Below are 23,500 nucleotides of genomic sequence, written 5' to 3' on the forward strand. Positions count from 1 at the left end.
GCACCACGCCCCTGCCGATGAGTGCCTGGACATTCCGCAGTCAGGCACCACTTCCTCAGACTACGACGTGAATGGCGCGAAGGACTACATGATCCCCGATAACACGTCTGGGACACTGAGTGATGAAAACATATGTTATGGAGCTGTGAGTATTGTCTCGCAACGTCTTTCACCGCAGAGCCTTGTGCATATGCGCCTATTTGGTACACATTGCCATCCAACAATACCCCACACCCTCCCGAAAACCTCTCATTCTCTCTCGGCCCACACCCTCCACACCGACATTGTGTAGCTAATGTAATGCGATTGGAACAGCTGTGCGATGCTAAGGCCCAGGTTAGCTCAGAAGCAAAGCTGAACATCCGGGCACTGCCATGGACACTCTTCTACACTTTCAAGATCATTCTGCGCGGAGAGATCTACTGGTTGGCGGAGTTGGATGATATCTCCACGGATGGTTTTGCTGTGGTTGACCTCAACACTATGGCTTATCTGCAGTCGCTTCGGCAGTTTCCGCAACTGTCTTTCACCGCTATTGTTTCTTCATCGGTGCTCAGCAGTCTTTCCCGCATGAGTGCCCGCCAGAAACTGGTGCTAGACATGACAGTCAACATTATCGGTCCGCCGGAACTCGCAGACGAGGTGGGCGAGGCTGTTGCAAAAGCTTCCGGATATCTCCAACACCCCGTCTTCTTGGACCCTGGTACCCCTTACGTGAACCCTCATTACTTTTACTCAAAGGATGAGGATCTGGATCTTCGGCACTTCATCGGCCAACAACAGGAAACACTGGGCATCACGCACATCGTCGAAGGCATTGAGGATGCCTTGGCATCACTTGATGCCGCCTTCACACCCCAGGGTTCTCGAATGGACGAGGAAGCTCCCACCCTGATTCAACAGCACCTGAAGAGCACCACACTCAAAAGGTCTGTGTTTTCTAATCTGCCATCACAAGCCTCGCTAAATTGACGTCCAATTACTAACGCGAACGCTGTTACCAGTCACCAAATAGTTGGCCTCGAGTACATCCGGAACCGAGAAGACCCTGACTTGTGCCACCCTCGGAACTCCGACCTCCTGTGCCTTATAAGCCCGCGGTTTGTGAAACTAATAAAGACTCTTCATTCAGAATGGAGCTAAATTTTACGTGGCAGTTATCTATCCAATCCTCGAATACTTCAGTGTGGTGGAATCATTGCAGACGTCATGGGTCTCGGGAAGACCCTGACCATGTTGAGTGCGATAGTGTGCTCGAAGCAGGAGACGACACCAGTTGAGAGCTTGGACGGTATGAAATGCGAAAGTCTCCGGTTGACGAAAGCAACATTGGTTGTCCTGCCCTCAACGCGTAAGAATTTGCATCGTACGAGGTAGGGACTGCTAAGCGCTAAGCTAATGTCTCCAAGAGGTCCTGGACGTCTGGAAAGCTGAGATTGAACGGTGAGTTTTCCCTCTCATTGCCAAAAAAAAAAAAAAAAAAAAAAAAGATCATGTTGTTTACCTGACACGCCTTAGCCGGTTCCTAGCTGGTGCTTTGGACGTTTATGACTTCCACGGCCGCAGCCGCGCCTCTACAAGAGACGCCCTGCTACGACATGACATCGTTCTAACCACGTACCACACTCTTGCTGCTGACTGGAAAGGTCGTCGGATCTTACAAGATATTGGATGGCTCAGGGTTGTGCTGGATGAGGGTGCGTCAACGGAATTCACGCATGCTTTCAACTAGAAAACGGGTGCTGACAGGACACAGCACACTGGATTCGAAACCAATCCACCCAGTTTTTCAAGGCCGCTGCTGGACTCCAGACTAATAGGAGGTGGTGCTTGACCGGAACGCCGATTCAGAACAGTCTAGAGGACTTACGATCGCTCCTCAAGTTCCTCCACTTCGACCCATTCTCGGAGGCAAAGTTCTTTGACGAGCACATCGTGGCACCACTTCGGTCCCAGGCGGACGATTCTTTCCGTAACCTCAAAGCGCTTCTTCGAACCTTCTGCCTGCGCAGAGGAACCGACTACCTTCAATTACCGCCATGGAGAACGGATCCTGTCTCCGTTGCCCTAAGCTCAGAGGAGACACAGGCATACCAACTGATCCTCGACAACTGCGTGGCCGAGTTCGACAGAATAACCAGCGGGAAGTCAGACAGCAAGAAAAAGTACTCGGTTCTGTTCACCACCATCATGAAGCTGCGCAGGCTTTGCAACCACGGCACCATAGCACTTCCTGCAGATGCATGTCGCTCCCTCACTCCCTCTGGCAAGAGACGCAAACTGAAGAAGGCGCCGTCCACGGGTATCGAAGACTCCTTCTGCGAGTTCTGCAGCAGCGTTGAGGAAGATGCATCCGCCTCCCTGACTGGTCTCGATACCTGCCCTGAATGCTATCGGTGTTTGGTTGAGTCGACAAATCTGTCATCCGGATCTTCATCCAGGGCCTTGAGAGCTACGAATTCTCCAAGTGACACATCCATGTCACCATCTCCCTCAGTCAATACCCCTCTTAGCCCGCTATCTCCGTCTGGGCTTCATAGCGGCCATTCTTCCAAGCTCCTTGCTGTGGCAGACAACATCTGCATGTCGCTCTTAGACACTGATTCGAAGAGGTAATTAAACGCCTCCCCTCTTACCCACACGACCCCTATCTCTCTTGCAAGATGGTAAGGGTGCATCTAACTTTTAACTCCAGCATCGTCTTTACATCCTGGCAATCAACCCTCGACATACTCGCCAACATGCTACAGACAAGAGGCGTTCAGTCGCTCCAGATTGACGGTCGAGTGCCTTTCAAGGAGAGGACGGTTCTGCTCTCCAAGTTCCGCGACGATCCAGCGATGCGCGTGCTTCTCATGTCCATAAATACAGGAGGCGTTGGGTAATTACGCCGTCATCCTTCTCGCTGTGCTCAGTGTTCTCTACCTAATTACTGACAATTATTTTAGTTTAACATTAACCAACGCCGATCGAGTCCATATAGTCGAGCCGCAATGGAATCCATCGGCCGAAGAGCAGGCCATCGGAAGAGCTCTCCGAATGGGACAGACGCGGCCAGTGACCATCTTCAAGTACGTCACGGAGAAGACCCTTGAGAAGGTATGTGAAGAGACCCGAATTCATACACTGCACGGACTCCAACCCATAACCACATTACCCTAGAATATTGTCGACTTGCAGCAGAAGAAGAGCCGCCTCGCCAGATTCTCCTTGGACCCTACCGCGGATGACAAAGCAGTGGGCAACCTGGACGTACGTCACACAATATTAGCTCCTGCCAGGCTCTCTGCACCCTGAATGTTGACTAAGGATTAATTAGGATCTGAAATTTGTTCTCGACCCAACGATGTGCTGATCTTTTGGGCGACGGACTGTCTACTTTCGCGTGTAGACGGGGAGGAAGAGAGGCGCAGGCATTTCAAGGGCAGAGTTGTCAGGCAAGACTCCGCATCGCACCAATCGGAACCGGAGGACCGCTTTGCATGATTCAACTGAAGAGAAGTAATATGATCGGGCTAGCGACAAGATCACAAGTCTGATCCAGGTTTCCTTTGCTTCCGCAGATTTAGGTGGGTTAACACCGGCCCTATCTCCACGGCTACCAAGGTCACAGATAAAAACAGAAACGGGTTGGGAGTCGTTCTATTGTAAATGGAGATTCTAAAAATATAGTTTAGAGCATCTCGGTAACGTTGAGTGACAGCAAAGTCGAAGGTCCTCAATTCCACAAAACCTCACAAAACCGCCCCACAAACCCGCAAGCTACGATGACATCCCCCACCACATCCAGCCCCAGCCCCAAAAAGAAGCTCACCTGGCTCATCACCGGCTGCTCCTCCGGCTTCGGCCTCTCTCTGGCACGTATCGCCCAGGCCGTTGGCCACACCGTGATCGCGACGTCGCGCAGCCCGTCGCGCACGCCCGAGCTCGTCTCCGAGATCGAATCCGCCGTCACAGGCAGCAGATGGCTGTCCCTGGACGTCGACAGCCCGGAAAGCGCGCAGACCATCGAGGACCTCGAGGCGTCGGGCCGGCAGATTGACGTGCTCGTCAACAATGCCGGCTTCTCGTTGTTGGCCCCCGCCGAGACGTTCGCAGAGGATGAGCTGCGCGCACACATGGAGACCATGTATTTCGGGCCGCTGCGCCTGATCCGCGCGGTGCTGCCGCACATGCGCGCGCGGCGGTTCGGTGTTATTGTCAATATCAGCACTGGTGCGGCGCTGGAGGGACGGGAGAGCATGGGGGCGTATGCTGGCGCGAAGGCGGCGCTCGATGGTTGGTTTCCTCTTTTCCTCTTCTACTCACGTTACTTGTGTCTTCACTTGTCTTTATCTTTCATGCTGGCAGTTCCGTTTTTTCCTTTTCCAATGCCCCTGGCACCCTCCCCCGCACACATATATGCGCATCTTCAGCCACTAACTGTTGTCTCCGCACACACAGGCCTCTCAAAAGTCCTCGCAAAAGAGGTCGCCCCCTTCAACATCCGCGTCCTGACCATCGGCATGGGCGCCTTCAACACCAACATGCCCAACGCCGTGCGGCCCGGGGGCCACGACGCTCCTCTGCCGGCCGACTACCGCGGTTCGGCCGCCGAGCAGATCATGCAGCTCATCTCGGGTGACAAGATGGTGCCCAGCGGAGACAAGGACAAGGCCATGCGTGCGGTCTACGAGCTCGTGGTGGGAGAGGGCCGCGCCGGCGCCGGGCTTGAGGCTGAGCGCTATCTGCCTCTAGGCAGCGATATGGTTACCCGCGTAAAGGAGGTGCGCGATTACCTGCAGCACAGCCTGGATGTCTTTGATGTCGGTAACAGCGTCGGCATAGACAAGTGATTGGGGTGCCTACTGTACTTTGCTATACTGGGAGCCGAAGGCCTCGAGACGTATCTTCCTGGTACATTCTGGTAACTTGTCGAGGCTAGATTACTTCGTCAGCCCCGTCTTGATATTGGGGCCTGGATCACCGTTTGCCATCTAGGTAGTCTTGTTCTGCGGCTTCTTCTGGATCGCGTCCATATACTTGCGGTCCGCATCTGTTCCGCCCGAGGTCGGGCGAGCTCCCGGGACTCCGCTCCGCGCCTGGGCGACTTCCCTTCGCTCAAGTTTGGTTGCTAAGACGTGTACACTAGTCTAGCGAGCGAATTGGCCCGAGCCTAGAAGGGAGCTAATATTTATGCTTATGCTTGATAACCCGTTGACCAACGGGGTGCGATCCAACAGGTATATGCAGAGATTCCGCAGACATCAACGGAGGATCGTGGGGGTTCATCCCTTGTGAGTTGTGAGGGGTATTAATTAATGAACATCCGCACTCACTCATATCCTACTTGGCCAGATGCTATTAAACTGCAGGGATTGCTTTGCTACGTAGATCGTTTCTCCCACTCTAAGTTTCAGCGAAATCCCAATCTCATTACCGACATGTCAGCTCACCATAGGCTCAGCAGTCCATTGAAGTCGTGCAGCAACGACCTCAACCCTAACCGACGCAGCCGCGTAGGTGATGGATAGCAGACGTTTAGCAAGACTTTAAATGCACTTCACTTTGATGACTTTGCACACCTGTAATCACAGACGAGTCCGTTGTCTCGGGCGGACCAGGTTTCCAGTTCTGTGTTAACGAGCTGACCGTCACGTTGGATATGTTGCAGCCGAGATGGGAATATACTCGAAGCTTAGATCTGCACCCGTGTAGCATCCCTCCCGTAGTTTTACTTCCATCCACTAGCCTTGGTGCTTATTTTGCCGAAGCGGTTGTTCACGACTCGAGGGTCCTTGCTTAGAAGACTACGGTCCTCGTAGAAGTAGTGTCTCGTCCAGCCTAAAACAAAGAGGCTGAGTGTTACCAAGACTGCGACATCAGGAAACTTCCAGATTATGGGCGTTCCCCATGCCCAGTATATGGGGATCTTCGATGACCTAATACAGGTCCGGTTGCTATGTCAAGATCAAGCAAACCCCGTGGTGTTTGTGCTTGGATGATACAGACCGCCGTAGCAACCACGTTGCCAGGCAAACTCTTGATTGTATCGGACAGCCTATGGGCTTGTGCGACGGTCAGAGGTTGGGCTTTGACCCCTTCCACAGACACTCAGACTCTCAGACTCGCCTTTCGACATGACTCGTATGTATTCGGCATCTAATTCGCCTTGGGTAAACACAGCCAGGGTGTCTCTGTGCTCCAGACATCCTTGTTCATCCATGTTCACTGGTATTCCTTCCGACTCCGTATTGCGTACGCTAACATTATCCGTACAACCCCGTAACTTGTCCTGATGGAACACTAGTGCTTTCCGACTTCTCCACATAGCGAGCTAAATCCCGTTGTCCCAACCCCTTCGGGTTCTCAATCTCGTCCGAACCTCTAGCCTCCCCCACATCCCGGCCGAGGCTAAGATCTCCCATCGGACACTTGTGAATTGGCCAAGGAGGATGTAGCATATTTGGCATGCCCGACATGTGAACCTTCGCAGCCTTCATGCTGGATGGAGATGAGACGAGACTACCTATCTCATGGCAAGTGCAGCCGGAGTCGAGGAAATTAATCTCCGATGTGAGTTGCCTTCACGCCACTACTTAATTACACATAGATAAGTTGGGATATCTTGTGTTCGGTCTTGTGAAAGCACTACATCGTCCTGCCTCGATACATCATATCTCAATATGTTGTAATACTACCCGGTATCTACCTGTTAATATCTCCCTACAGGCGAGCCTCATCAATCAACATGATGGCGCCCAAACTCGACGCACTCCAGTTTCTCGACTACATCCGGGACTTCAACAACATGGACTACCCGGCCCAATACGCTTTCTACATAGACGACGTCGTTCTCAACCTCCCGGACCCGACGGTCGGTTCATTGAGGGCAAGAAGGCCGTCACCGACAACTACACCGCCACATGAATGGATCAGCTACAGCAGCAACACTACGCCTTGAAAGAGACTCTCCACACATAACGTAGCGAGAACTGACATGGCGCCATCGATCTTTGCCAGTTCGCAAATACACAGTTAACGTGAATGAGGGTAATGTCTGTCTCTACTTGTTCAAACTTTCTAGGAAGTCGAAACCCTCTCTCTGGAGCTCCCATGTCGGAGATCCCACCTTCATTTTTGCCGCGAACGTGTGTCCCTCCCCGGGAACGACTCGGAGACCACATTTAACACCTTGCTGCAATAAAGCCGAGTACAAATCCCTGCTCAGATCCAACGGAACCATCTCATCCTCTGCGCCGTGCACAATGAAGGTCGGAGGGAAGGACTCCGTTATGTTTTTGAGCGGATCGACCTTCTCCCAGTCTTTCGATGGGAAGATCACGTCCATCACCTTCCCATTGGCAATCTGCGTGAGCGCGAATGCTTGGCGGGGATCATCGAAGTTCGGAGCTCCAGTCTGCTGTCCTTCGAGTGAGACGCCGCCAATGATGGGTACCGGATCTGCATCAAAGATGCGATTGATGAATTCATCACTAAGCCCTTGGGGGAGGTTCGCGGCCACATGTGGGAGCTCCGTGGTCCAGAAGGGGTGGGCGAAGTTGCATGGACCGTACATATCGTATATGCCCGCCACTGGACGGGGGACGCCAAAGCCCTATCAATGTGTGGTTGGTCCCTCAGTTAGCCAACGATCGGCCCCCCTTTTGCTCGATCCCCGGATCCCCACTCACCAAGCTGAGGGCTAGTGTTCCGCCAGAAGATGTGCCGAATGCAAATACACGATCGAGGTCGAGAGGATATGGGGTATCGGTGAGAGAGGACAGAGCCTTCTGCAGGCCCCCATTGTAGGTCCAAGTAAGGAGGTCGCGGCAATCCTGCATCGGCCCTTCCAGAAGGTTGACCTGTGGACAGAGGCGATGATTAGGTGCCAAAACGATCCATCCTCGGCTCAAGCAGTCTTCTATTTGGTCTTTGTTGACCATTTTAGAAGACCCAAGCATGAATGCTCCTCCATGAATGGCAATGACTGGGTTGAGGCTGATTGTCAGCCCCCAAACACAAATAACAAACGAGAATCGGTGGTGTAGACGCACTGACGGGATATTGTGTATTGTTCACGGTCCTCCTCGGCTGGGGTACGTATATGTCTGTATCGATCTCTTGCTTGTTCACAACCTTGTAGACGCCTCGAAATTGACGAGGTTGTGCCATTCTAGCGGTAGGTGTGGTGTAGGCAGTCGGAGAGCCAGTTAATGTACGGGTAAGCAGTTAATTACAAGTTACAGAAGCACATGTCAGTGAGTGATCCGGGGTTAGATGGTGAGCCAGTAATAAAGGAGGAGAATTCTTTTGGTCGGTGCCGCGGGTTTTCCGGGTGAGTGTCTGCGGAAGCGTGGTGCGGGGTTCGGGGAATCCCGACTTCGGCAACTCCAGATTCCCGCCCACATCCCGTAGTTTCCCCCCTGGCCACCTTTATATGATTTCTGTGAAGACTCGTGAGGGGGTTCACCGTGATCTAGCCCTCAACAACCTCACTGGTTGCCATAGTTTTAGTTTCCCCCCTGTCATCTGATTCATTGACAAAGCTTGTTATCCTGCTGTGCCACTTTGACCATCAAAAATGGGCATTCCAGTCCTCTCGACACCGCCGGATGCGCGGATGAACTACATTATCGACCAACTCGAGGGCGAGCATGTCACGATCCCAGGAAGCAAAGGAACGTTCCGAATCTTGGCGTCGTCAAAGCAGACCAATGGAGGGATGGCCGTCTTCCAAAGCGGCGCAGTCCTCTCCGACGCACCTGGCTTCCATTGGCACGCAGAGGCGCACGACGTCTTCCTGGTGACCAAGGGCTTCCTGAAGCTCTGGAATGGAGACAAATGTAGGATCATGGGGCCGGGTGACTTTGCATATATACCTCCAGTAAGTTATCTACATTTTGCGTCGGTCCTTTTTCTAGAATACGGGGCCCTAACTGCAAGCTAGAAAGTCATCCACAACCCCGAACTTTTGGGCCCTCATACCGAAACCTTTGGCCTGATTGTTCCCGGCGACTGGATCGACTTCTTCAGATACGTGGGCGAGTCGTATCAGGGCGTCATCGTACCGGAGAATGACAACCGTGATCTCCGAGCGCTGATACTGCCTAAAGTGATGGCAGCCAAGGATCGCTTCGACGTCAATTTTGTACGAGACTACAACCCGCCAGTGGTCGGGGACTGGTTGGACACCGAAAACGTTCTGCCGGGGCCACTGGAGCCGTATTTCCTCCGCGCCAATACGGGCCCGAGATGGATGCTTGGGGGGGTCATGTCGCGGCCGTTCATCAACGCGGCTCAGTGCGGCGGGAAGTTTGCGATATCGAGCATTGAATCATCCAGTCGATACGGAGAGAATCCGTTGGCCCGGTGGCTGACCTTCCCGACGACCGATCATTGTTTCTGCGTCGCTGAGGGCTTGCTGAGAGTCAAGATAAAGGGGGAGGAGGGGGTGTGGAACGATGTGAGGGAAGGACAAACGGTAGTGGTAGCGGCTGGCCAGACTTTTGCGCTGGAGTTTGGCAGTCGATATGTGCGGGCAATATCCTTTACCAATGGGTGCGGTATTGAGGAGCTCATACAAACCGCTGGATCTTCGTTCCCCGGTGTTGTCCTGCCAGATGAGACAGACCCATGGGACGGTAAGTTGTTCGACGGCGTCTGCGCCGAGCTCGGTGTGGCGACAGAGTAGATCAATGTGCTGTACGTACATGTACTGTACATGCGCTACTCCCTAGATAGTATCGCGAAGCTTGGTAGGCTAGGCTGAATCCATCCTACCCTCATTGGGGGCGATGATATCACATCAGTGCTACTTCTGTCAAAGTATCAACCCCAACGGAGTGTAACATGCGGAGAACGAAGTGCAGCACGGGAACTGGGAAGCACCATGTGGCAAGGGTGTAGCATGCGGTGGGTGGTAGTTCAAAGCTGTGCGACTATGATATGCCGCAACTTCTCACGCAACGGAGGAATGCTAGCGAAAATCGGGTTCGTGGCGAAAAGGGTTGGAGATGGACGGTTTTACGATGGTGTTTCTTTGCCAAGTCAAAGGTTAATTACATTCTGAGCGACCCATCGACATCCGAAAATCATTTATCCACAATCCTTACCAAACTGAACAGTCGTCTAGTGCACTGGCATTCTTCATAGCAACCGGACTTGAACGTTTTCCTCCACTGTCCCATTCCGCAGTCGCGTGGCTCGGCCGAGCCGCAAGCCTAAACATTGAACCACCCCTTCACAGCACGCCATCCTTTTGAGTAGCCCGACACATCCATGTATGCCTTGTTTGTACTCATAGTGATATGTAAGAGATTGCAAGCTTCGTGGTAGAGGACAGTTGACGCAGCCTCGGAGTCAGGCGAGATAGAAATAGCCATCGTAATGTAGTCCATGAGACCCAAGAAGCCAAGCGTGATTCCAAAACCTCTGAGGCTTGTTCCGCCAGATCGCAGGTAGAAGTATGTAGCAATGAAAGCACCCAACGAGTTGGCCACGAAGGAGAACAAATACGCCGTATTGGCGCTGGAGTATCGGCCAGCTCGACTTCCAGGACTAGTGAACAGTCCAATTAGAGCAGCGACATCACCGGCAGAGCAATTCGTCGTTCCGGATGAAGCGGCCCAGAACTGTTCGGCAAAGTCGTAACGGACGAAACTAGGCTCCGCGTGAACAGTTGCAAGCCCAACGGTCTTGGTGAGGCTGGCCGTCACGGCCGACGCGATCCACTGAATGGTAGCCAAAAACGCAGCAAGCCACAGCCATGCGGAACTGGGCAGACGGGAGGCGAGTGGGGGCACTGCGAGGGAGTAGAGATAGCGCCACGGCGTGATCCAAGACAGCAGTGCAACCGGTGCTTTGTAGGCGGGGTTCCGGGCCAAAGTGATGAATCCATACCACCACATGATGTACTGAACGGTGTCGAAAACGAGAAACGCCCACGTGTCTATCGAAACCTTGGCGTCGTGTGGTGGGTATTCTTCCTCGGCCATGAATTCCTCGTCCATGACTCGGGTGAGCAGTGTCCAAAGCCCCGTAGCAAGAGTGATGGTTTGCGTCAACCAGATGAACAGCCCGTTGTACCCAAATGCCGACTGTCTCGGTGTCGAAGGGACAATCTTCGCGTCCGAAAAGCATGGACAGAAGCTTTCGCGGGCAATATTGCCATTCCAGTACAAGATATCCCCGTCTGAGCCCGACAGCGTGTTCGGGCGGTCGATCTCGCAGCTCTCCGATGTTTGATTGCAAGGGCCGTAGAAGGTGTTCTTGTACAGAGCAAACTCAAGGCTGGAGGGATCGAGGCTACTGCCATCTTTGGTGTACTCAACCATGTAAATCAGGAGGACAAGAGCAAATATAGCCGTGTTAACAACGCCGAGGGCTATGAGTTGCTTGCGCCATTTGCTGACGAAGTTCTGCGCTCGAAGGTAAAACCGATCACCTTCATATTCAGGGATCATGGTTGCGATGCTGTACGGATACAAGAGTTGTCGGAGCTTTTGCGCCATGTCGGGAGTCAGGACTGCAGCGAATAGGCTTCCTCGTCGGAGTGCTGGATGCTCTGTACTTGCTGGCAAGACTGACAAGGAAGAAGAGTCAACTTGGAATTCCGACTTTCGTGAAAGCTGCCCTACATAAGTATGTCCCTAGAGCCTCACTGCGTGGGGGAGAAAAGGGAGACGACCAAGCATGTATGCATGTCAGCCCAACCCCCGTCAAAAAGGGACTCTGCATGCAAACGGTTGCAACGTTAAGAGCAAGGCAGCCAATCCCTTTTGCCGTGGCATGCACAACGGAGTGCCTCAAAGCAGCACCGTGCCTTTACCTCACAAGCAACCAATCCAATTGGATGCATGGATGGCAAGTGGCACGATGATCACTCGATTGCATGGGTGTCTTGACTGGATAAGCACAGCCTACCCCGCACCGTGTCCGGCAGCCTTACTCTTCGATGGCAACGCGAAGGGTCTCATGTGCAAGACCCCGCCACCTGATCCAGTCCGAGTCCTTTCAATTAGCTCCAAGCTCGAGGCATCAGATGAACTTCGGATACCCGAGGAGCTCTAGCACACCGCCGGCTGAAGCGGTGGGGGGAAACAATGCTCTTCGCTCGCCATCTCATCTCGGAGTGTGAGCTCACATCTGGTTTCATTCTTGTCTGGACAACCTGAACTAACTCTTCCGCGATGAGGACCCTGCGCTGCTGTTTTATCTCATACAGGCCCAAGTGGCCTTCTGTCAGCGAGGAGCCGTTGACGACCTACGGGGCTTGAAGGATTCTGTGAGCAGATATATCAGGCGCTTGACGAAAGAGAGGTGGGGCCCGTCGCACCCTCTGTGTCTTCTGGGGGCCCGAATCGAGGCGGTACAGTCCAATCTGACTTCTACAGTCGGCAAGATCCCGGGGCAATGGCTATCCGCTCGTCTGAAATCAGGTGGAAGCCACCACGAGTCCAACATGAGCGAGCCATCGGGATACTTGTTGCGGAGAGAGGACGGTTCACATCCACCATACTGGACGACTCGGCTTGGAGACTGGAAGCCAGATAGTGGTGGCTCTTCAACATGACCGAAGTTAGGAGCTTGATGGGTCTACATGATGAGGCCATGAAGCTCGCACTATGGCTTCAGAAACACAGCCACGAGGTGTACAGCCCTGACCACAAGTACTCGGTAAATGCGCTGGAGGTTCTTTGGAAAATAAAAAAAGGGGACTGGAGTGGCGGGTCGTGCGGCGGAAGCACGAGGCGAGTGGAGTTGAGCAGTGAAAGGCCTTGTGGAAAGGGAAGGTGCCATGAAAAAGCAGGCCGTCAAAGAGAATGAGCATCTTGAAGAACCGTACGAGGACCCGTGCGTCAGCAGCGTTACGCTGGCCTGCTCGTGGCAAAACACTTTACTGTGCATTAGGAATTAGAGACGGGTGGTCTTATTCACTCGCGCAGCAGCCAGAAAAACACTTACCCGTCTGATCATCCAAGCAAGCCGACGGATGATAATCAGGATACTTCAACCTCTCTCGCAAACGCGCTCTCTGTCACGGGGGCATCAGACTGGGCAGTTCTGCGGGAGTTCTTCGGGAATTCTTCGGGAGTCGGCTCTGGGCGGTCAAGTACTCCCGGTGGGTCCGGAAGCTGGAAGAATAGGCGGGCTGCCACCGCCGGCCTGACGGGCTCGAGTTTGGGGCCCTGTCCTTTATGATATAGTTATCCATTGGAAAGGAAGAGCTGCTACCACCGCCCCCCGCCCCACCCCCCCGGGGGAGAGACCGAAGCAACCGAGGAGACGGAGGCGATGGACGGCGAGGAGTGGGGACAGTGGGTCTGTGCCCCAATTCGACGCCGATGCCAGGGCCGGAGCCGGACTTGCGTCCAACCTAATGGGTCATGGGTTGGGGCACGCGGCCTAGAGAATGTGAGTGATGCGGTCGGTATTGTTCCATTGAGGGGATTGGGGAAATGCCAAGAAGTAACAATTAAAACAAAAAACGATGCTAATAGCTAGCTGGGAATAATCTAATTAAAGCACAATGCAAAGGGTGTCTGTCCAACCCAGAAAAATAACAAATTACCACGGAAATGCCTGCAAAAGGTTATAATCCTCGCTCATTCGTGGCTCGCATCGTACCTTAGACTTTTGGCTTCTCCGCTACGATGCGATACGTCGTCGTGATCAAGCGCATGTTGTCCATCTCGACAAAAGCCTGGCCGTCCAGACAGAGCCGGTTGATGAGAGACTTGAAATGTCGGGGGAGCATATGCAACTTGACGGCGGCAAGGATGGCCTGCCGCATCGCCCGGAAATAAATATCCACCTTGTCGATCAGTGGGGCCTGCAATCCATCGATGCTCGGATTATCGGAGGTAGTGACTATAAAGCCGGCTTCCTTCAGCGCTAATTCGAAGCTCGCCGGCGTCGGAGTCCCCACAGCTCCGATCAACGGCTTCACGCGGCGCATGAGCCCCGCATGCTCGGGATTCTCGGGGTTGTAAGCTGGCAGGCTTACCCAGTCCATCAACAGAAATTTGGAACCGGGCTTCAAAACTCGGAAGATCTCCTTGAACAGCGCGCGAGGGTCCTTGCACAGGCTGAGGGCCTGGATCTCGTAGAAGGCGTCGAAGGATTGATCTGCAAACGGAAGAGGCAGGTCGTTCTGGTCGTGCTCGACAAACTCGTTTTGCAACCCCTGCTCCTCGTTGAAGGCACGAGCCTGGGCGATTTGGTTCGGGTCAATGTTGAGACCCGTTACTCGTGCGCCCGTGAAGCTCGACATGTGTGCCGCCACCCGGCCACGGCCACAGCCGAGATCCAAAACTCTGTCGCCGGGCCTCAGCCCGATTTCCTTCGCGATGGCTTCCTCATTCAGAAGCTGGTTGTCCAAGACCGAAGCTTGTCTGTCTAGTAGTGGTGGAATATACATCTTTTCCACATCACCAAGAGCGCACCTGGTGTGTAAAATTCTTAGCGATGTGCAGCAAAGATAACATTGGTGAGTATCACGTACAAATGATTCATGACGCCATAATATGCCTTGAGAGAGTCGCCCACCCGCTGCTGATAATTGGGTCCCAAGGTTGAGACCATCTCGGCCTGGTTCTCCCAGTCCAAGTTGTAGATGACGTAGGAGGACATGTAGTCATCCACTTGCTTGGGAGTCAGGTCGTAGAGATACTTGAAAGAAGCTCGAAACGTCTTCCATCGATTGGGTGATGCGGAACGGTCGACGTCATTGTGTTTTGAAGAGGCTTTACGAGGTTTGATGCCAGTTGAGAGGCCGAACTTCTCGGTGCTGATGCTGGTGCTGCTTGAACGAGGACTGCTGCTGCTGATTGGATATGACGTAGGTGCTATGGGCAGCGCTTGTGGATGCGACGACGTAACGGTTGCCATGTTACCCGATGTAATCAGAGAAGACGGGGAGCTTGTAAGGTATGTGTCCCAAAGGAGGTCAGGCCAAGAAGGTCAGGCCAAGAAGGTGTGTTTTGTACAGGAGGAGAAGGGCAGAAGTTTTGGAAGGGCTACTTTATTAAATGATCCCTGATCTATCCCAAGCAAGCAGCAGGGAAGTGGTGGATTAATAATGACATACAGGCTTTTGTCGGGGAATCCCGCATTCGGATGATCCGGACAGCAAGAAAAACGCTGACGCTGCGGAGTATATTCGGATGATCTTGAAATACGAGCGAATCAATGAGCACAACATCCCAGGGCTCGCATCTAACCCTGTAACCGAATCAAGCGAGATGCAGACGCCGTGTGACACATATACGTATATCTCCCATCGCTCGTCATGAGGTTCTTTCGAGTTACGAAGCCCACCTTTTCGCGCTCCGTTCGGCGTCGCGAAGGAATGCCAAGACATAATTAATTGTGCTCGAAAAAATCCATATTTATGATGTAACCGTATTCGCGAGACAAACTCGACATCTCGCGCTGACTCATGTAGACCTCTGTGCCAAGTGCACGAATTGTGCCCGAGTCTTATAGGGTTGCCGTGCGGCTCGCATTTGGTCAGAAGTGTCGACGTCCCGGAGATCCACGGTTCATCCCACTGCCTTTCAATTTACCAAGATCTTGACAAGAACTATCTAATCTGCATCTTACTGCTGTTCCTAGATGCGGCTCTGCTTTACTTGACGTTGAATTAAGGTCGTTCACACCCATCCAGACGCAGCGTCATGGATCAAGTTGGTAATCAAGGACCTCATTGTTCAATGAGAACCGTATTTCCTCCACTAGTCAGGCAGCCCATCATCTGTAACGCACTCGTTGCATTTATCCATTCTCCTACTTCTCGTTCCCCTGAATCCCCGAATGGAATCACTCAGAAGGTGGAAAGGCATCTTGGATCAAGAATAAGTTGGCCAGCCCCGGTGAGGACAGACGTTGCAGTGGTGTCATCCACTGTGTCCCCTATGCAAAGGTCTGATCCCTGAGCGGGATGTCTTGCCCCCCATAGTCTCATCATTCTCTCTCTGTTTCTATCACCCACCATCCTTGGCAGATGAGAATCTGGATAACTCCAATAGCCTCGCCACTCGGTATTCTCATGGCCTGATGATTCCAAGCGCCTGCAGGCCAACCCCTACCCTGTGGGGACACCCAAGATACCCCGACACACCCGATGCACCCCTGGAATTGCGAAGGCTACTCCCGCCCAGCCACTTGCTTGTGACTAACTTGGGTCTAGCGTGCTGTCACTGGGTTCGGTGGTGTGGAAATGACCGATAGCGCGAGACCCACTAATAGTACCGGGAACAATGCCATTCGCGTAATAGCCGAAACGGAACCCCCGCGGACCGAAACCGGACCATATACAGGGGACATACAGGGGAGTGTTGATTATCGTGCGGGTATCTTCCCCGGCATTTCCAGGTCGTCCGAGCGCGCCATGCAGATGGTGATGATAGACCAGCCAAGGACGCATGCTTGACGATGACGGCGCCGCAGTCGCCATCGGGCCCGATCCGGAGCGGGTTGTCCCCCTTCGAACGGTGGGTGATGTTGACAGCGCGCATCGGAACGTCCGAGTGGTGCTTGTTCAGAACCATGCACATTGTTTTCACTTCAATTCCACCAGGATTGTTGAGCGCTTGCCACATGAAAAGGCGGAGAGGGCATGATCTAGGGCCGGATTGCCAACGGCGGAGGTGGCGCTCTCGAGCAAGTTATCGAACTTATCCGTCGAGAGGGCCGTGTTGTTGCGCTCACACGTCACAACGGGCTTCCCTCTTCTAGTTCATCATCGTCTAGTTGATGGCTTTGCTCATCTCACGCGGCGAGGTTGACCCAGAGGCCTTCGACATCACGGCGGTTGTTTCTTTGAGTCCGGTCCATCCAGAATTCGGTTCAACTAGAGGTCACTCACCGTGATGTGATGTTCAGGACGCCGACAAGGATCTCGCAATGCGCAACCTCGCGTTGAATCATTCCCCTGAGCTTTGAGGGTACTGTGTCCGAGGCATCGAAGTAGCCGTACGGTTGTTCCGTCCGATGATGCTCCCGTAGGCTTCACGGGAAGCCTTGGAGCCAGGATTCGCGTTCTCCATCAATTATCCTCGCTGTTTATCTAACAGTCGAGTGAAGAGTCCGTCGTGTTCCTACGAGGCTGGCTGAATGTGGTGGCTGTTTGCAACTTACCTTGTCCATCTCCCCAACCGGGCCACTTTTACGCCCGTACTTACCTCACGAAGACTGCACTCGCGGTCATTCGTCTTTGTTAGACACACTGACCTTGGACCTGCCAAGAAGGCGCTCAGATCTGCAATTACCTTTGTTGACTACCGCTTGGTTGCTAGACCTAATTAGAGAGAAAACGCGGGGTGAAGAACCGGGGTGAAGAACCGGGGAGAAGAGCCGGGGGAAGAACCGGGGGGAAGCCGGGGAAAGGGCGGAGGAAAAGGCTTTTGGCCCCGCTTCACCAACACAGCCCCTCCCCCATTAAACAGGAGTCAGCGTGCCAACAAGAGACATAAAATATATATATATGCTTAGGTTTGGTAATTGCTTACATTGAATGGTTTGGACTTGGGTATTTCTTCTGCTCTAGCGAAAAAGCCACCTCACATCTGCCATATCCGCACAACCTAGCCTGGTGTGCGTGGTCTCGATAATGTCGCGCTGGAAGTATGCTTTCTCCCTATCCAAGGCCGAAGTCAAAGACACCACCCCTCCCGGGACGGTGAGGCTTGTAGGTGAGTTTCCGCTCCGAGGATTACGCTTCCGTGGACGGGATGCAAGCATTTACCCTAGTCTTGTTGGCATGTAATTAATGGATCTCAAAAAAGACCGGAGCGAAGCCGAAACAAGTGAAAACGGAGAAATCGTCAAGTTCCCCCGACCGTCGGCTGACCCTGCCGACCCTCTGAACTGGGCGCCATGGCGGAAGTTGGCCATGCTGTTGGTCGTTTCTGTCTACGCCTTCGTCTCCAACTTCATCAGCTCGAGCATCGCCCCTGCCCTTCCACTCTGGGCCTACACCTTCCCTCAGGACCCCAGGACGTATTCAGAGCTCTCTCGTCTCGTTGCGGTAGGCCGCCCTTTCCATCCCATCTTTTCCATGCCCATCTGCGGCGCCCTGGCTTATGCACAGCTTTGGTGTTGACTTGCTAAATTACCACTCTCGATTCGCAGGTTAGCATCCTCTTCCTTGGAGCGGCCAACATCTGGTGGGTGCCCCTGTCTAACTGGTCGGGGCGCCGACCCGTGATGCTCGTAGCCACGCTGCTCATGACGGTCTTCTCCATCTGGTGCGCCCTCGCGACATCGTACAACTCCCTCCTCGCGGCCCGCATATTCCAGGCCATGGGGGGTGCCGCCGCAGACACCGTTGCCCCAAGTCTTATCGGCGATGCCTACTTCATCCACGAGCGCGGCCGAGCCATGGTAGGTGGTATTCCGTTCTAGCACTTCTATCGCTCCTTGTCGAGCAATCCTTGCTGACTTTTCTGGGCCCGGCCCTTTTAACAGTCTATCTACACCCTATTTCTCTGCACGGGATCTCTCGTCGGCGGCATCTCAGGGGGCTACATCGGGTTTGGCCTGGGCTGGGCTTACATCTTCTGGGTTGCCGTCGCCCTCACGGGGGCCTGCTTCCTCGGCGTTCTCTTCCTTGTCCCCGAGACTCTATACATCCGCGAGGAACCAACCCTTTCCGGGAACGGCTCCTCCCAGAGCCTTGAAGACGAAACAAAAGAGACGCAGCATGTCACCCACGCAGAACTAGCCCGACCCAACAACAACAACGACAACAACATCGAGCACTACCGCCCTTACACCTTCTTCCGATCCCTAGGCTTCGTCCGACCTCGGGGCAGCCTCATCAGACAATTCGCCCAGCCGTGGATCGCCCTCGCGCTACCGGGCACCTGGGTAGTGATGCTGCACTACTCAGGGCTGGTAGGCGGCATCGTGACCATCTCGGTGATGGGAGCACAGATGGTGTCCGCACCGCCATATCTGTGGGGCGCCAACGCCGGACTGATCAACGTCGGCGGCCTGATCGGGGCCCTGCTGGGCGGGCTGTACACGTACGCCGTGTCGGACTGGCAGCTCAGGCGGGACGCCCGCAAGCGCGAAGGCCACGGCTACGCGGAGCCCGAGGCCCGGCTGGTCACCATGTTCCCGGCGCTGTTTGTTGCCACGGCCGGGTTCCTGGTGTTCGGGTTCTGCGCGCAGAATCCGGCGCCGGGGCGGTGGGTGGGACTCGAGGCTGGGTATGTGATGATCACGTTTGGGCTGATGCAGGTGCCGTCCATTGGGTTTAACTACGTAAGTGACCAACACTCCAGATGGGGAGGGAATAACAGATGCTGATGAAGAGCTTGTGCCTGGCATTAGATCATCGACGCCTACACGTACCGCGCCGCCGACTGCTTCGTTGTCGTCACTATCCTGCGATCCATTGTCTCTTTCGCGTGGACTTTCTTCGTGGCCGACTGGGTCGAGACTAGGGGAGCTGCCGAGGCGTTTGGGGTCTTTGGCATGATGATGGGTCTGTTTTCTCTGCTCACCGTACCTCTCTGGCTGTTTGGAAAGCGGATGAGAATTGCGACGGCGTCGCTCTTCGAGGCTTGAGCCACGGGATTTGCTGGCCATCCAATGGGCAGGGGTCTGTCTGCGCCTCTTCACTATATATATGTCTTTCCTCCGTTCTGAAGTGTAGTGTATCATCTTCTACATATGGGGTGATTTATATGGACATACCTCCAATAATTATCTTGCAGAGTGGTTATTCACATATCTGTCTATTCTCAACTGCGGCAGATTTCACAAGCCATTGATCGAGAAGATTACAAGTCTTATCAGTTTGGTCAAGTAGTAAATATTACAAGAAATGCATGGGTACCTCCATGTATCATATTATCCACTCGATCCTGCATGCAGAGCCTTTTCAAACCCCAACAGTCTACTTAAACCAGGCTTGCCGTAACTACAACAACCCCTGAAGCCGCGGCCTTGCAAACTTCACCGCATAGTAGCACAACACGCCCGCGCAAGTGACACCCGTAGACAAGACCACGATCCCGCCGGTCACGATTCCTTGGCTAAAGAACCCGATGTCCCCTCCCTTCTTCAGCCGCTTCGGCTCGGGCAATCTCGCCGTGGCCTCGTCGTCGAGCCTCTGCAGATCCCGTGGCGAGGATCCCCGAAGGATGCTGTCCAGGACGCGGGTGTGCACTGGGCGAGAGACGAACTGTGGTTTTGGCAGTGTGAAGAGGGGTGTGTCGTAGCGGGTGAACGACTCCATGTCAAGGGGCTTTCCTTGTGGTGAGACTGGTCCGACTGCAGGGTGTTGAATGGCAACTAATTAGTCTTGTGCAAGAGGAGATAGTGTTGGTTGGGGCATTGGGACGTACAGAGCAGACTCGCTGGAATCTGATTGACGAAGCTTAGATCTGAATCAAGGAATTGGCACATGTATTTGGCAGCCTCGGGCGTGGTAGTAAAGACGAAAGAAGCTGCGAGCCGACCGAGACTGCGTAATTATGTGTTAGCCGTCATGCGGAGAGAAGGTGAACGAACAGGAAGAGGTAGGTAGGCATTCACGTACCTTTTTGAGAGATCTATTGCGTCGTCCATGCTGGTCACCGTATGGATGGCGAGGCAGCTCTCTCGCAGCTTGCGTTGGATCACGAAGGAGCCCCTAAAATTGAGGTTGAGCCAGTGAGAGTCAGCCAAATGTCTCCCAGTGCGGATTATGCACAATAAGCATTGTGACACCTACCTGTCCTCGATTTCCAACACCGACCCATGAGCACCAGACGAGACAATCTTAGCGAGGCCCTCCTTCGCCACCTCGTCGAGGAACCCCTTCCCCTCCTTTCTCCTGGACGCTGACGCCGGTGTCACATCCCCCGCATCGGGCATGAACCGGATCGAGCACTGCGCGACGGCGCTCAAGAAATCCTTCTTGACCCACTCGTTGACGAGCACGACGTCAGGCGCGTAGGGCGACTTCCCCCGCAGGCCGAACCGCGCCCTAACGAGAACCTCCGCTGCCGCTTCGAGGTCCGCGTCGCGCTCGACCACGGCGACCACGCGCGCCTCGGGCCGCGAAACGAGGTGGTTTGCCAACTGTGGCTCGGGGGAGCCGTTCTGGAGGACGCGGACGTGTCGGTAGCCGATGTCTGAGTCGGTGGCTTTCTTGGAGGTGACCTGGACAATGTCCCGGTCGAGGGCACTCTCGACAATCTCCAGAAGCAAGCGGGGGGTTTTCAGCATGGTCTGATCTACCTGGATGATGACGCAGTTGCCGGCGGCGAGAGCAGGACTGAGCGCGGATAGGAGACTGAACACGAAGGTGTGTGTCGTTGGCTCAATGACGACGATGCCGACGGGCTCGCGGGCGCTTGGAGCATCCTTCGAAGCTGCAATGGCATATTCGTCTCTTAGGTGCTGCTCGGGGTCGATGGACGTATAGCTCTCGGCAACGCACCGCAGAGCGAGCCAGTACTCGGCCTTTACTTCGGCGGGTCGGTGCCCTGTATCGTCCGCGATCGCCTTCTGGATATCGGTGGCATGGTCTGCCAGCTTGTCGTGTAGCTTTTTGAGCTGGACTTTTCTGTAGAAAGGATTGTGAGCTCTGCCGTCGATGGCGGCCGACCTAATTTTGCTGAATTGTTTCGCCATGATTAGTGGCCCGGCTCGTTGCTGTTCGCTCTTGATCCAAGAAAGAAGCTCGAAACGGTGCCACGAGCTCTCCGTACTGAGATGGTGTATGGATATAGAATTGATTACGTATTGACCAAGCCAAATCGCAGCAGACATAGCGAGCGAGTAGTGTAGTACTCGGCCGGGACACTGCATCACGTCCACATCCCGAAAGTCCCGTCCAGTCGTGCCCCACATCTGCCGATCCCTCCTCCACGTCCCGAACCCGCATCCCTCTCCCGAACCCCGCATGACTCCAAGACACACAAGATTGAGGCGGGGAAATTGGATCCCCCCCATGGAAGTAACTTGAGATCCCGAGCCGACACGCTAGCTCTTGCTTAGCATCCCTTGACAACTACTATCACCCTAACTACCACCGCGTCATCTGTCATTTTGGGGGCTTTCAGCGGCACATTGTCCTCCTTCTAGATTGTCCTCCGTCTAGCCACGATGTCTTCAACCACCACGACAACAACGACGCATAACGCCTCAGTCCTCGCTGTAGATGGCATCCTCGCAGACTATGAGCTGCACCACTCACAGTTAGACGTGCCGGAAGCCCGGGGGAATAGCCCACCCTCTCGCCGCCGGACACCGAATCCACCACTCGACTGGGACACAACGCACCGCCGCGTGCCTCCTTACCGACCGATCAACCGCGACCGAGACCCGCTGGAGACAAGAGTGTATACCAGCAGGGTGGAGCAAATGTTCCTCTTCACCATGTTCACGGGGGTTCTGATAAACTCGGTGAGTTGATGCTGATGCGGCTGCGACGCGACCCGGTACCCTGAGGCGGAAAGAAGAGGAACTGTGGCCTACTAACGGAGCGAGCGAACTGTAGACTACGGCGAAAGTGTGGCACGGGACGTTTGGGAGGCTGAATGACCGCATATTCAAGTATCAGATTGGAGGGGAGATCTAGATCGGGTTATGACTTCACTGGTTGTTTGTATGCCTCCGATTTTCATCTCATTGTATAGATAAACATGTGCCGTGTCTAGCAGAAAACAAGATGCTTTCAGTTTGATAAACATCAGATCAGACTTCCACTTTAGTCTTCTAAGACGACGCCCTCACCCCCTGCATATCCCCATAATCCTCCTTCAGCTCCTTCCCACCGGCCTTGAGCGGCTGCGCCGGCTGCAGGATATACAGCATCCTAGCCCAGCCCGTCTCGCTGACGTTCCTCCAAGCGTGTATCGTCGCCCTCTGGACGCACACATCCCCACGCCTCAACAACCTCGTCTCTCCTGAGTCGAGGACCAGCTCGACCTCGCCCTCTATCACGACGCCGTAGTCTAGGCTGATGGTGCGGTGCATCGGCGAGAGCTGGCCTGGCGGCATGTCGACGTATCGCAGCACGGTGCCGTCCGAGACGGTCAGCCCCGGGGAGTCGGCCAGGTACTGCTGGTAGACGTTGATGTCGGCCCCGTCCGACAGCTGCGTCGGGAAGCCCTTGGTGATGTAGCACTGCGCGAAGGCGGCCGTCTTGTTGGGGAGTTCGTCGAAGGGTACCTCGGCTGGGATGGTAGAGTCTATAATGGCTTGACCCTGGTCGTTGTGCGTGGTGATGAACCGCTTCGGGTGGCTGAGCTTGCCTTGTAGCGCCATGTTTGGGATGGGGCCGGACGGAGGGGAAAGGGTTGGGTTGAAGAGGGAAAGCCTCTGAAGTGGGATATTAGTCTTGTGTTAAACGAGTAATTGTTGGGGGTAATTACAAGGAGGTGAGGTTTCGATTATCAATGTTCAGTGATAACTGTCGAGACAAGAACGGTCTTAATACATTCTACGGGAAGTGGATGATCGTAGTCATAATTACTGGCCCGTCAGTGGAGCCGAGCCGACTCGACATGATACTTCT

General features: G+C 54.1%; 11 protein-coding genes across 11 annotated transcripts; 6 read left to right on the forward strand and 5 right to left on the reverse strand.

Moving 5' to 3' along the window:
* Nucleotides 1–88: 88 nt before the first annotated feature.
* Nucleotides 89–3,355, forward strand: QBC33DRAFT_455647 (SNF2 family N-terminal domain-containing protein; the record flags this gene model as incomplete). The annotated part of the gene is made up of 9 exons (XM_060424779.1): nt 89–145; nt 316–929; nt 1,005–1,100; nt 1,158–1,366; nt 1,449–1,697; nt 1,757–2,612; nt 2,949–3,099; nt 3,163–3,252; nt 3,320–3,355. The coding sequence occupies 9 exons, from the start codon at nt 89–91 to the stop codon at nt 3,353–3,355; spliced, it is 2,358 nt and encodes a 785-aa protein (XP_060281384.1).
* Nucleotides 3,356–3,545: 190 nt separating this feature from the next.
* On the forward strand, nt 3,546–5,123 carry QBC33DRAFT_593161 (uncharacterized protein). The gene is made up of 2 exons (XM_060431710.1): nt 3,546–4,278; nt 4,444–5,123. Exons 1-2 carry the CDS (start codon nt 3,768–3,770, stop codon nt 4,833–4,835), a joined length of 903 nt encoding a protein of 300 aa, XP_060281385.1. The 5' UTR covers nt 3,546–3,767; the 3' UTR covers nt 4,836–5,123.
* A 1,610-nt stretch (nt 5,124–6,733) lies between these two features.
* QBC33DRAFT_560994 (uncharacterized protein) lies at nt 6,734–6,943 on the forward strand (the record flags this gene model as incomplete). The annotated part of the gene is made up of 1 exon (XM_060430099.1): nt 6,734–6,943. The coding sequence occupies one exon, from the start codon at nt 6,734–6,736 to the stop codon at nt 6,941–6,943; it is 210 nt and encodes a 69-aa protein (XP_060281386.1).
* A 102-nt stretch (nt 6,944–7,045) lies between these two features.
* QBC33DRAFT_621391 (Alpha/Beta hydrolase protein) lies at nt 7,046–8,315 on the reverse strand (the record flags this gene model as incomplete). Its single annotated transcript, XM_060432799.1, has 3 exons — nt 8,037–8,315; nt 7,674–7,969; nt 7,046–7,597 (listed from the first exon to the last, which is right to left on the reverse strand). The coding sequence occupies exons 1-3, from the start codon at nt 8,152–8,154 to the stop codon at nt 7,046–7,048; spliced, it is 966 nt and encodes a 321-aa protein (XP_060281387.1). The 5' UTR covers nt 8,155–8,315.
* Nucleotides 8,316–8,392: 77 nt separating this feature from the next.
* QBC33DRAFT_476190 (cupin domain-containing protein) lies at nt 8,393–9,766 on the forward strand. Its single transcript, XM_060425253.1, has 2 exons — nt 8,393–8,866; nt 8,930–9,766. Exons 1-2 carry the CDS (start codon nt 8,564–8,566, stop codon nt 9,671–9,673), a joined length of 1,047 nt encoding a protein of 348 aa, XP_060281388.1. The 5' UTR covers nt 8,393–8,563; the 3' UTR covers nt 9,674–9,766.
* A 361-nt stretch (nt 9,767–10,127) lies between these two features.
* Nucleotides 10,128–11,583, reverse strand: QBC33DRAFT_174687 (uncharacterized protein). Its single transcript, XM_060422372.1, has one exon. It carries the CDS (start codon nt 11,490–11,492, stop codon nt 10,203–10,205), a length of 1,290 nt encoding a protein of 429 aa, XP_060281389.1. The 5' UTR covers nt 11,493–11,583; the 3' UTR covers nt 10,128–10,202.
* A 1,701-nt stretch (nt 11,584–13,284) lies between these two features.
* QBC33DRAFT_174733 (S-adenosyl-L-methionine-dependent methyltransferase) lies at nt 13,285–14,963 on the reverse strand. The gene is made up of 3 exons (XM_060422373.1): nt 14,486–14,963; nt 13,609–14,426; nt 13,285–13,386 (listed from the first exon to the last, which is right to left on the reverse strand). Exons 1-2 carry the CDS (start codon nt 14,869–14,871, stop codon nt 13,610–13,612), a joined length of 1,203 nt encoding a protein of 400 aa, XP_060281390.1. The 5' UTR covers nt 14,872–14,963; the 3' UTR covers nt 13,285–13,386; nt 13,609.
* A 2,630-nt stretch (nt 14,964–17,593) lies between these two features.
* Nucleotides 17,594–19,557, forward strand: QBC33DRAFT_455692 (major facilitator superfamily domain-containing protein; the record flags this gene model as incomplete). The annotated part of the gene is made up of 5 exons (XM_060424783.1): nt 17,594–17,675; nt 17,769–18,010; nt 18,115–18,366; nt 18,451–19,251; nt 19,321–19,557. The coding sequence occupies 5 exons, from the start codon at nt 17,594–17,596 to the stop codon at nt 19,555–19,557; spliced, it is 1,614 nt and encodes a 537-aa protein (XP_060281391.1).
* Nucleotides 19,558–19,912: 355 nt separating this feature from the next.
* On the reverse strand, nt 19,913–21,612 carry QBC33DRAFT_571744 (Aldehyde/histidinol dehydrogenase; the record flags this gene model as incomplete). The annotated part of the gene is made up of 4 exons (XM_060430614.1): nt 19,913–20,265; nt 20,340–20,458; nt 20,534–20,626; nt 20,708–21,612. 4 exons carry the CDS (start codon nt 21,610–21,612, stop codon nt 19,913–19,915), a joined length of 1,470 nt encoding a protein of 489 aa, XP_060281392.1.
* Nucleotides 21,613–21,926: 314 nt separating this feature from the next.
* On the forward strand, nt 21,927–22,641 carry QBC33DRAFT_571745 (uncharacterized protein). Its single transcript, XM_060430615.1, has 2 exons — nt 21,927–22,386; nt 22,481–22,641. The coding sequence occupies exons 1-2, from the start codon at nt 22,087–22,089 to the stop codon at nt 22,559–22,561; spliced, it is 381 nt and encodes a 126-aa protein (XP_060281393.1). The 5' UTR covers nt 21,927–22,086; the 3' UTR covers nt 22,562–22,641.
* A 57-nt stretch (nt 22,642–22,698) lies between these two features.
* On the reverse strand, nt 22,699–23,478 carry QBC33DRAFT_593174 (uncharacterized protein; the record flags this gene model as incomplete). The annotated part of the gene is made up of 1 exon (XM_060431711.1): nt 22,699–23,478. The coding sequence occupies exon 1, from the start codon at nt 23,248–23,250 to the stop codon at nt 22,699–22,701; it is 552 nt and encodes a 183-aa protein (XP_060281394.1). The 5' UTR covers nt 23,251–23,478.
* Between the last annotated feature and the right edge of the window lie 22 nt (nt 23,479–23,500).

This window comes from Phialemonium atrogriseum (assembly GCF_030411735.1).
Source record: "Phialemonium atrogriseum strain 8032-3 unplaced genomic scaffold QBC33scaffold_20, whole genome shotgun sequence".
In the NCBI taxonomy this organism is placed as follows: domain Eukaryota; kingdom Fungi; phylum Ascomycota; class Sordariomycetes; order Cephalothecales; family Cephalothecaceae; genus Phialemonium; species Phialemonium atrogriseum.

Bases quoted from the DNA above. Each gene is read 5' to 3' on its own strand.
- QBC33DRAFT_174733 (XM_060422373.1), bottom strand. From the start codon at position 14,871: ATGGCAACCGTTACGTCGTCGCATCCACAAGCGCTGCCCATAGCACCT. The intron at 14,427-14,485 runs GTACGTGATACT...TTTACACACCAG, and splicing joins TATGGCGTCATGAATCATTT to GTGCGCTCTTGGTGATGTGG.
- QBC33DRAFT_571745 (XM_060430615.1), top strand. From the start codon at position 22,087: ATGTCTTCAACCACCACGACAACAACGACGCATAACGCCTCAGTCCTC. The intron at 22,387-22,480 runs GTGAGTTGATGC...AGCGAACTGTAG, and splicing joins CGGGGGTTCTGATAAACTCG to ACTACGGCGAAAGTGTGGCA.
- QBC33DRAFT_476190 (XM_060425253.1), top strand. From the start codon at position 8,564: ATGGGCATTCCAGTCCTCTCGACACCGCCGGATGCGCGGATGAACTAC. The intron at 8,867-8,929 runs GTAAGTTATCTA...ACTGCAAGCTAG, and splicing joins ACTTTGCATATATACCTCCA to AAAGTCATCCACAACCCCGA.
- QBC33DRAFT_174687 (XM_060422372.1), bottom strand. From the start codon at position 11,492: ATGGCGCAAAAGCTCCGACAACTCTTGTATCCGTACAGCATCGCAACC.
- QBC33DRAFT_593161 (XM_060431710.1), top strand. From the start codon at position 3,768: ATGACATCCCCCACCACATCCAGCCCCAGCCCCAAAAAGAAGCTCACC. The intron at 4,279-4,443 runs GTTGGTTTCCTC...CCGCACACACAG, and splicing joins CGCGAAGGCGGCGCTCGATG to GCCTCTCAAAAGTCCTCGCA.